Source organism: Anabrus simplex, chromosome X (genome assembly GCF_040414725.1).
Source record: "Anabrus simplex isolate iqAnaSimp1 chromosome X, ASM4041472v1, whole genome shotgun sequence".
Taxonomy (NCBI): Eukaryota; Metazoa; Arthropoda; class Insecta; order Orthoptera; family Tettigoniidae; genus Anabrus; species Anabrus simplex.
Window position 1 is genome coordinate 196,108,404 of NC_090279.1, and position 12,043 is coordinate 196,120,446.

The 12,043-nt window shown below is 40.6% G+C and overlaps 1 protein-coding gene across 1 annotated transcript in view; it reads right to left on the reverse strand.

Moving 5' to 3' along the window:
* The window catches only part of LOC136886164 (rabankyrin-5), a 319,573-nt gene that overhangs the window by 289,452 nt on the left and 18,078 nt on the right, over positions 1-12,043 (reverse strand). The window contains exon 3 of the mRNA XM_067158907.2: positions 5,227-5,336. Within this exon, the coding sequence (XP_067015008.2) occupies positions 5,227-5,336 (110 nt within the window). The remainder of the gene's footprint in view (positions 1-5,226; positions 5,337-12,043) is intronic.

Below are 12,043 nucleotides of genomic sequence, written 5' to 3' on the forward strand. Positions count from 1 at the left end.
ACTTATGCAGCTGAAACTTGGACTCTGACTAGCAGGCAAGAGAGTAGAATTCAAGCCAGTGAGATGAAATTCCTAAGAAGTATGATAGGAAAGACAAGGAAAGACGGAGTGACAAATGAAGATGTTAGGAAGGAAATTGGGATAGGAAGACAAAATTTAGACTGGGACAAGATCGTGGAAGAGGAACAGTGCAAGGAAAGAGGAAGATGGAGAAGTGCCATACATACCCCGACCCGGCAGGAGCTGGATAAGGGGAAATGATGATGATGATTTTTATGAATTCTAATATTATTAGGTAAAATTATTAGTTATTTTTATGAAACGGGGCCCTGGCAGGCTTGTTCTTTAAGCTATTCACCGAGTTTCATTGGCATTTAAAAGCACAGTGCCGGACATTGCATATGTTGCGCTGATCTTCAGGAGCTACCATCTTACTTTATTTAAGCAACTTGTCTTTGACTTCTACACAATTTTGGGACTTCAAACTTATTAAATCGTGCTGCGACTTCACGCCTGGCAGTGTTTGCAAGCTTGTTTAATGAACTGTTCACCTTTTCTCGTAAACATTTCAAGGCAAAGTGCTGGACATTGCGTGTGTTGTGCTACTCTTCAGGGACTTGCGCCTTGCTACATTTAAACGACTGATCTTCGACTTCTTCTGGATTTTATGATTTAAAATCGCGCAGTCCTAACCCCTATTGTCTTATATTGCTTCTTGTGAAAGACTTGTCCTTTAATTCTTTGTTTCCCTATGCATTGTTTTTGTATTTTTAATCGGCTAATGATGACCCAGGTATCGCTTTTAACCAAATAAGAATGTAACACTACATTTCTTATTTACTTGCATTGAATAGGTTGAACCACTTAATTTCTTATTTCAATTTAATTCTCTTCTGAGAACACGGACCATTAAGGTTCCCTTGTAATGTCTTGTCACATGGTGAAAACTGAAGAAACATGCTTAATGAACAACTGACGTTATGAATGCTAATACCTCCTAATGCCACAGTATCTTCCATTCTTCTTCAGTTTTATTAAACCTGCTATGTTGAAGGGTTGCTCGTGCAGGTTCTACTCCTCTACTTCATCCGATCATACATAACCCTCCTCCAAATCTAGCTCTTTCAGGACAGCAATGATATTTCTCCACCTCATTCTTGGTCCACCTGTTTTCCCTGGTGTCATTACGGCTACTAATCTTTTTCCCCACGTAACTATCATCTCTCCTCAGTATAAACCATGTACCACTGGGTTAAGTAAGCCAGCCAATTTCAATGCCGATCTCAAGCCCAACTAAATAAGAAGAGTTGCAGCAGAAAGGGCTTCCGGTGTAAAATATAAATATTGAAATGCAGACGCCCGCCTGGCGGCAATGACAGTTAAGGCATGAAGTCTATATGGTCTTCCGCCGTGGCTAGTCGATTTGAGTCCCGATGGTTAAAAAAAAAAAAAAAATTCTCCATCAGAATGTTGGCCGGCAGGGTAGGAGAAGGAGAGGTGGTGGTATACAATTTCTAATCACTAGATCGCATGCCAAAAGCCTGGATTCAATTCCAAACCTTTCTGCAGTGCTCATATGAAATGAGGACATACGACGCAGTTGATGGCGATTCGTCCATCCGATGGAGGCGTGTAGCCTTGAGCAGACCCCTTGGTGCTGTTTGACACAGTAGCGGCGATTAGGTGAAGGCAGTCACTCCCACGCTTTGTGGAGAAAAAATAATTATTTATTCCATTTTAGCCACCTGACCTTTTTTACGTTTCGACAGACTGAAGAACCTGAGAGTTATTTAAAAAAAAAAAATAAAAAAAAATCGCCTGAAATTAGAAATTATAAAATAAAAGCAATTTGTACAAACCGTATTGCTTTTTCAGCTAATTCATTCCTTGTCCGGCCCCGCGGTCTAGGGGGCAACACGCCCGCCTGTCATCCGGCGGCTCCGAGTTCGACTCCCGGCTGGGTCAGGGGTTTTTAGTTGTTATCATCATTTCTTCGCTCCAGCAAGCCAGGTGCGGTTGTGTACGATCCTCCTCCAGTTTGTTCTATCTATCCACAGATGCTGCTCACATATGCGACACCAGCTCACGTCTCTAATTTCAAGGTCCTTTTTATCTGTTATTCTCAAACATCACGAGGTCTTCCTCTTGGTCTCTTCCCCAGGAACATTGTGGTCAAAGTATGTTCGAGGAGTCCTGTGAGGGTTCATTCTTTTCATGTGACCATACCATTGCAATCTGTTCATTTCTAGAGTCTCCAGCAAGCTTCTTTCCAATCCAAGCTGTTGTCGGTTATCCACATTCCTTATTTTATCCATTTTTGTTTTTTGTAGACAAGAACGAACTTCATTTCTGTTGTCTGAAGACGACTCTTTGTTGGTCCAGTAAGTGTTGCTGCTTCCAGGCCATACGTCAATATAGGTACTAAATATATTTTGTACAAGCTGATCTTGGAAACTAAAGGAAATGTTTCATCCCAAAGTATTTGACGTATAGCGTGATAGAATTTGGAAGCTTTCTGTATTCTGTTACTAATCTCTTGATGTATGGTATTGTCTGATGACAGAATACTACCTAAATACTAGAAGTTGTCTACAATATCCATCTCTGCATCTCCAATTTTTAGATGAACAGTTGGAGAGTTTCTACTCATCACCAAGCCAACTGTCTTCATTTTGCTGATTTTGAGACCTAAGGTAGTAAAAGCTTCATGCCAGAGATCTAGTTTAGTTTTTACTTCTGCTTCTGTCTCACCCCATACCATTACATTATCAGCAAAACCCAGGGCATTATTTGTTGGATCCTTTCTCTTAACCGCTTTTAAAACTTCATCCATTATGATTATGAAGAGAAATGGTGAAAGACAACTTCCTTGCTGGACTCCACTCTTCGTTTCAAACCAACCTGACCTTCCATCCTGGACCTGGACACAGCACTTGGTTTTATCATATAATCGTGTACTCGTGCTATGATGTCATCGGGCACTTTCTTATGTCTCAAACATTCCTATATATGCCTGCATGGTACATGGTCATATGCTTTCTTGATGTCCAGAAAAACATTTATAAGTGTTTTACCTTTCTCCCAATACTTCTCATAGAGCATTCTGGTGGCAAAATTGAGGTCTATAGTTGATCTACGAGGTCTAAATCCATTAGTTGTAAATGATTAATATCCCTAGCCTTGGGACTGGGTGTTTGTGTCGTCCTTAATGTTCCTTTCCTCACATTCAACACTTTACACTTCCATCATTTTCAAATACATGCAGGTTCACAACATATGGTGTAAAGTAGGGGCCCCGAATAAATAGCATTTTTAATTTTAAAAAAGAAAATTCATTCCTTTAATTTCGTTAATTGATAAGACAAATACTTGGTAGAAATAGTCACAAAATGTCATTCGTTGGGGCTAACCGATTCATACAGCGCGCTATGTGCTGTGACAAACTGTAGTAGGGGTATGTTTTTGCCACGGACATGGACACGTATGATTCACCTTCCTGCTGCGCGCATTCGTCAATCTGTCGGTCTCACTCAGTAAATGTGTCTGTGCAGTTCTATCTAGTGTTTGTTACTGTGTAGTCAAACACTAAACGGCATTTCAATTGTGTAAACACGCCGACCTTCTATTTAATTGTAATACATATGTAATTATTGTCCCATTCGTCAAAGTTTTATTGTATAGTATCGGTACTGTTTCTCTCTTGGGTATTTATTCAGGGCATCGACCTAGAAAGATCTTTTGCCCCTACTTTGCACCATATGTTGAATGTGAGGAAAGGAACGTTAAGGACGACACAAACACCCAGTCCTCAGGCCAGGGATATTAATCATTTACAATTATAAACCCCTGACCCGGCCGGGAATCGAACCCAGGGTCGCCGGGTGACAGGGGGACGCGTTGCCCCCTACACCGCAGGGCTGGACATCGGTACTATTATTACCGCACTAAAGTTGGTAGCCTCAACCTTTACGTCTCTATCAAAATTCGCTCAGAGAGCATTAAAAACTTACCATTTTGCAGCTACATTTTTTTCAAGTTTTATATCCTTCGACCCTTCCGCCCTTCCTCCTCTGTTATAGCCCTTAAACCCAAATACTTTTTGTGCCCCCCCCCACTTCTAATTCCCAATCGCTGCTACTGGTTCGACACAAGCAGGCTATATGTGTTGTGTCTCCTTCGCGATCTCAGCTCTGCGCCTGATAACACCGCAACACGCCGCAGCCCGGATCTTTCCAGACTCTACGAGTGCGCTTGCTTTTGACGTCAGCCAGCGCTATAAGAGGAGCAGCATTCCGCTACTTCCCAGGACTCCCCAGTGTCCAACGCCAGATTACACTGAAAGTCGAACATGGAGGCTATCCCTCTTAAACATGTGTATCGAACAGGTGGACTGAATTCTGGTTGTGAGGTTTCACCTCTGGCACTGCCTCACCTCCCGCTTCCTGTAGCCACGTCGAGCCCCTACTCTACTCTACTCATCCCTCAGTCCTCACTTGTGCTCCGACATCAACATTAGTATTCTACTAATTGTGAATATTTATGTCAGTTCCTGACAAGCCTACGGCAATTACTAGCATTCTGTTAGTGCGAACTTTCATTGCAAGTTACACTAATAATTCTACAAGGCAGATAGTTTTCGACTATCTTGAACTCTCCTTTATTTGACAGACTATCTCCTCAAGATAGATTCGTGTGTATATAGAACTCTCATGTGTATAAGTGTATATTTCAACAGACCCTCAGTCTACTGTTAATGTTATCATTAATTGCGTGTAAGTTCATCCAGCTTCAAGAGAAGTTTAGTTATATTTATGTACATATTGTGTAAAAAACTTATTGAAGCAATAAATTTATGTTGTGTTTCTGTATACCGAATCATTGTATACAACACAACAATATGCCAGCACCATGTTTCACCCTCTCCCTTCCTACTATCATATATCACATTTTACATTTCATCTCACTAACTCCTCTCTGATGAAGTTGACGTCAGGAAGGGCACCTGGTCATAAAAAAACTCTCTACAAAGATTCATCTCACTTTTTACCCCACCCCGTAAAGAAATGGGACAATGGTTTAAACATACAGAACATAAAATATTGAAATATAGAATAGAATATCTTGTATTTTTTATTAATTAGAACAAAATTACATAACATACAAGTTTTGAAGCTACTGTATACAGCAAGATTTATCTCAAACGAAAAAAAAAAAAAATTCTCTCACCTAGAGATTCCACTTCAGCTAAAGAAGGCACTCCCCACAGCTCACTGCGAGCTGCAAGCACAAAGCGATGGGCGGGGATGAAGCGGCCATCCAATTTTACCTTCATATCACTGTAAGATAAGAGAAAGTCAATCAGCAGTTCGGCATAATAGGCAACTTCTGCTTACCAGAAGATCCTAAGGAAACACTGGCAAGAACAATGTGGACCAACGGTTGAAACCAATTGAAGAATGTAACCAAAAACCTGCTAAGTACCAAAATGTTGTTTAGGAGTTATATTTAAAAAAATGTACCCCAGGAGTTTTCATTTCAAAATTTAATATTTCATATAGTGTACACTAAATAGAAGGACAACTGCATGTCACATAAGTAGTGTAAATTGCTGGTCACAAATACTAACACAGCTAAGTGTCTATCCTCTTTTACTCAAAAATCAGCCAAGTGCTAAACATAGTTTCAGTCTTAGCACCAGTAGGCAATTTGAAAGAAACTCAAAAACAAATCTGTCCACATTAGTATGAGACAAGTTCTCATAGAATGGTCTGTATTTTTCATCCAAATATGACTAGCACAAGCAAGGAAGACCTTTCGTAAGAAAAGAAATTTGCTCACTTCGAACACCCTGATACAGGAATTAGAAGGATGTTTTTGAAGACTTTTGTTTGGAGCGTGGAAGTGAAACATGGACAATAACTAGCTCAGAAAGAAAGAGGATAGAAGCTTTTGAAATGTGGTGTTACAGAAGAATGCTGAGGTCAGATGGATCGATCGTATCACTAATGAAGAGATAATGAATCGAACTGGTGAAACGAGATTGATTTGGCTAAATTTGACCAGAAGAAGAGAGAGAATGACAGGACACATCTTAAGACACCCAGGACTTCTGCAGTTGGTTTTTGAGGGAAGTATAGGTGGTAAGAACACTAGGAGTAGACCAAGGTATGAATATGACAAGCAGATTAGAGCAGATTTAGGATGCAGCATGAAACCAGTCTATGAACTGATGACTCAAACAACATTGTATCACTGATAACAAGTCGTATTTTTTTCTTTGCTAAATACTCTTTGCCCTTCAATTCCGTTTAATATTACATTTCTGATATCAGAAACCTTCACCCCCACCTTTTTTAGAATATTAACATTCTGACAAATTTCCAATTTGCTGAAGGTATATTTCACTCCTATGAACCTAGGATTCCTTACTGAGAAGCGTAATGTCATTACCTTTGAGATCTGTTAATGCTTTGTTGTTATCAAGGAATCAGCAGCAGACTGAATACTGATGAACATATTTTGTTAAGTCAAAGACTTCAAATTTCTTAGCATATGTAGCAGATCTTACAATGTCATGTAGGTCTTTTCAGGTACAAATGCCATGCACAGCCTCTTCCTCTTCTCAAACAGGGCCAAGTCCCTATTGCACTGCAAGTATCTGTGGTCAGATACTAAGAATTTCTGTTCAGTGATATCAAAGTCTCCAAGTGACACAAGATAAACAAAAAAAGGAAGATAATCATCCTGTTTTTATTCTGCGCTGCACAATTGTCACTCCACAATATCAAGTTTGTTTTTAAGTCAATACTATTTAGTACGTGAAGGAGACAGGACACTAACTAGCTCACTGCCTCACCGGCCTGCAGTAAGTTTTTTGATTGAATTTATTTTCTCCAGATTTTACAGTTTTTCAACCTAATTAATCTTTACGGAGAAAATAGAAAAGAAAGAACAAACAAAAAAACAAATACAATCAAGACAAGACCGAACTGAGAAAATACAAAAGCACTATAAAGATATAAATAATGGACAATCCTATTGAATAAAACCAGACCGTAAAAACGGCACACAAAACAAAAACAAACAAAAACAATGGCCTAACTTACAATGGGCGTGCGTCAGAGTGGGTGTACCCACAGTCAGCTACCCGACTCGCCCAGCAGAGTCAGACAGCTGAGACCTGACCTAGGACACCGTTCGGACACACCCGCTTCCACCCCGCACTCTGCTAACTAGCAGTGTGAGGAGACTTTAATTCTCTGCTGCTTATCTACATATCACTCCCTGCTCTCCTATATAAACAGCAAACAACAATAACTATGACAGGAGAAACAATATATATATATATATATATATATATATATATATATCTGCCACACTAATATCTTCTAACTTCTGCTTCCTTTAACCTCTTTATACAGCATTTTCTGACAGTCTCTAAAAACTTGTTTAAGTTCCCAGGTTCTTTCCACTCTCTTGCTATCCAGTTAACGATCTTCTGTTCATTGGCTTCCAAGTGCCCCTCACTCATGAATTTCTCTCTCTCCACACGAGTTCCCTTACATGCTATTAACAAGTGGAACCCATCCCTTGTCTCCCCATACAATAAACATACCGAGTTGCCATTCATTTTTGTCCAACCTTTATTCCTATGAATACCCATCATCCAACAAATTATTCCTCTTCTCTCTAATCAGTTCACATTATCTATTCTTATACTTACTACTTGTTTGATTCTAATAAACATGTTTAAGGACGTCCTTCTCCTACATTCAGCCTCCAGCTCCTGTGATTGAATATCTTTGATCCTTTTTAATGTATTCCTCCAACAAATTACATTCCTTCTTTCCCAATGCCTCCCCCAATAATTTCCTGAACCCAATCTCTCAATAATATTCTTCACCTTGTCAATCCAGTAATCTCCAAAAGAACTCTTTATTTGGTGCTGGTAAACCGTTTGTAGGAGCAAGCTGCCCCCACCCGTTACCAACCTTCTCCAATACCCCAACACTCTCTATATACTCATTACACAACTTTCATTTTTTTTTTGCTAGTTGTTTTACGTCGCACCGACACAGATAGGTCTTACGGCGACGATGGGACAGGAAAGGGCTAGGAGTGGGAAGGAAGCGGCCGTGGCCTTAATTAAGGTACAGCCCCAGCATTTGCCTGGTGTGAAAATGGGAAACCATGGAAAACCATTTTCAGGGCTGCCGACAGTGGGGTTCGAACCTACTATCTCCCGAATACTGGATACTGGCCGCACTTAAGCGACTGCAGCTATCGAGCTCGGTACACATAACTCTAGCCGCTGCATTAGCCGTACAATTTGGGAGGTCCATTACAATTTTGCCAAATCTGCTAACAATCTGATTTAATATAATACGATCCTTTTCAACCCCCCATATTTCTGCTCCATAAAACACCCTACTTAAAACCACTGTTTTAAATACCCTTCTCTGTATTTTGAAATCAATTCCTGGGAATTAATTTTCCAGTATTCTTATTGTACCGGGAGGTACACCTCCACTCCGCTAATTTAAAATGTGCGCCAGTTGAAACTCCTCTGCTGGAGGAAGCCTGAACTTTATCTACGCTATTAATTCTTTACCTTCTCAGAAGATGTCACCACGTGGAAAATTTTGAGTTTTTGAACTGTGTCATTTTTGATGTGTTTTTGTTTCGCTTGAAGTAAGAAGTGTGAACTTTCTCTTCTAGAGGACACTACTGAAGATCAACAATAGTGCACCCTAGTGCGGAGTCAAAGAACTATTTTGTTGGAGAAATTTTTATTTCAAATGTTTGTTTCTTGCTAAATTTCTTTCTGTTATTGTTTAAGTTGGCTGTATACCCCTCTTTTCCCCCTTGTTTTAGATTTATCCAATCCTGAATTTCTTTTAGTAATTTCCGACCAATCCGATGTATCTTCCCCCATCTTGGATATGTTTCTGTACCCTAGCCAATAAAGTAATTGTGGGCGGGTGTTTTCATTCCCCTAACGCCTAGAAACTTCCGCGAGAGGATTTAAACTGCTGATTTTAGGGTCTCCGGGCCACTTCTGTTCCATCTTTCAGTGTATAAAGTACATAGCAGGAGGCGGGAAGCGCCTCTTTCCTCGGCAGCGGTCATCAATAAGGTAATGGCCAATTAATAAATTCTTTCTTTGCTAGCTCAGCAGTTTAACTCTCGGGGCGGGTACGAAGCGTTCCACCATGTAACCTTTTCCTAAAATGTAACAATCTTTCTTCTATTCTCTTTTAAGCTACCTTCTGGGATAGAGAGTGCTAACCCTCTCGAGCTCCCACTCTTATTGTTTTGAGGTGAACTTATTTTCTCAACCTATTCTTCGTTAATGTAAAACAAATTGCTCTTTTCTAAAGTCACCTCGGTAGTATGGGATTAGCCCTTGCATTAGTGGCCTAGAGCCAGATTAGGTTTTTTTAAAAACAAGTGTATTAGGAGTGCAGATTGCCTCCTCTCAAATTGTTATTTTAGAGGTCATGTAATTGCCCCTTTTCATTTAATAGACCTCAGTAGGTTGGGTATTGTACCCCTGTGTCTATGTCCAGTGAGGACAACTTGAAGGTGGAGTTTGGTGTGGCCTGGGAGAGGCTTAAATTTTGAGAGCGAGTGGCTCTTTTGAAAATTAAGTGTTGTATGCCTCGTGGAGGCTTTTCTGTGTAATTTGGAGCAAGGGCTCCTAGGTATGAATGGGGTTTTCTGCCCCTCTGTTAAAACTCGTGTTTGGGGTAAAACTGAGCTGATTGCCCAAGCTGTGTAAAATCAGGGCGCGAAGCCCAATTCCTGTAAATATTGTAACTACCCTTTTTGACTTGCTACTTTGTACCTGCCATGCTTGTTATTTCTTGTTTTTGAAAAGAAAATATAACCTTGTTAAATTTTAAATTAATTTTGCTTTCGTAGCTGGAGATCTATTCACACCCGCACCTTCTTTCACCTCTACCTACCACGGAAAAACTCCGTTCCAAGTGGTAGCAGAGCGTGGTTGAATGGGTCTCAATTTAGCCCCTTTTGACGGCTAAACATTGTTTGTTCCGAACTCTAACTATTTTCCCAGTTGCTGGAATTTTTTGAGTTTTTCAAAATTGTTCTGTCACCATGCCCGGCCCTCGCGATGTTCTCCATCTTAACTATTTGCGCAAGGAGGAGTTGATCTATGAATTGACTATTAGAAATGTACAATCTGGAGGCACGGTTGCAGTAGACACAAACAAGCTTAGAGAGTCCCTAGATTTGCCCATTTCCATCCCCAATTTGGGAGAGAAAGAAATTCTCTTTCCACGATCACGGAGAATATTACTGGGCTAGCTTCTGTAGTTAGTTTTTTTGATGAAAATGATCCTTCTCCTAATCAAATTAAGCGTGTGCAAGCTAGGCTATATCATTTTTCGAATAGGGTTAACGATCTGTTGTCTCTAAAGTTGAATGACGTTCAGAAGAAGGAAGCTAGTACGCTGCTTGAAAATATGTCTGAATTATCTAGCAAGGTAACTCAATTGTTAACAGGGGAGGTTCCTCCCAAAAGCGATCTACCCACCACAGTGAATGCAGGTAGTGAGGAAGCGCCTCCCAAGGGAGAAGTTAATAGGATAACCGTTGCTGCTCAAACTATCCCTGCCCCATTGGACAACGAATCTGAACGTCGTGCATCATTGAGTAACATCCGTTCTGAATTAACTTCCTTGCCATTGAAACCTTTACCTACTATGTCACCCGGGTTTAGCAGCTTGCCTCATCCATTGGCAATGTTGCTCAGAGGCATCTCTAGGTTTTCCGTTAATACCACCAGTGATGTAATTTCATTTTTAAGATTTCTAGTTGAATTTCAGGATCATGCCCTTGTGTTTTCTCTTTCTCCATGTCAAATTTTGCAAATTATCTATCCGTATGCTATTGGTATTCTCTCAGATAAAATCGTAAGAGCTATTGCCGAGCAATCATCTATTGAGGATTTCCATGCCCATTTGCTAGCTAACTTCATCCCGGCTAGGGCCAGGTCCTCCCTTATTCAGAAGTACTATTACCGTGTACAACGCTTGGATGAAAACTTGGCTGATTTCATACAGGACATTAAGTTTTATACTAGGGTGTTTGCTCTTCATTTCCCTGAGGATCAGATTGTACAAGCTATTGTGGAAGGGATTTCACCACCCTACAGGTCATATTTGTGTTTCGCGGCGTGCCCGCAAACTTTCTCTGAACTTGAAGCAATTGGCCGTCTCAGCGGAAGGAGTTAGATACGCCGATTCTTTGCGTGTCACGAAAGAACCTCCACCTTCCTTTAGTAATACTCGGCCTCCACCTCGCCGACCAGTCAATCTCCGTAAATGTTATGCTTGCGGGTCGCCTGACCATCTGCGCAACAAGTGTCCACTGATCAAGTCAAGTGGGACAAGGAATGGAGCCGGGTCATCACAAGGCTGTTTTAAATGTGGGGCTTTCTCACATATCGCCAAGAATTGTCCCAATTCGAATAGCACCCCCTCCTGCTCAACTTCTGGTGCAAATTCCACCTATGCCAATAATAAAAAGTGACTAGTGGCTTCGGCTGAGTCGACTAATCCATCTTCCCGAGACTCAGCCCCTGGTAAACAGGTTGTAAATTCAGGGAACGAGCAATTTTCAAATTCATCTTTTGAAGGTCCCAAAGAGTGTCTTAGGATTGCGGCGGATACCCCCGCACCGGTCCCCTTTCTCAAAATTGAGTTAAATAACGAGCCTATAACAGCTCTCTTAGATTCAGGTAGTGTTTGTTCTATTATTTCGGCTGATTGGTATTCAAAATTGAAATCTGTTTGTAAACTTCCTAACTATTGTTTGTCGGCGATCCAATACGTTTCGGCTAATTCCTCTCCATTAGAAATTCTCGGTTCCTTATATGTCAAAATTCGTATTTTTAAATTCACATGGAAAGTTAAATTGTTTGTGGCCAAGCACTTGTCTTGCCCCATTATATTGGGAGCGGACTTTATTTCTCACACTGGTCTTGTGCTCGATCTTCAGAGTAGGTCTTGCACTTTCA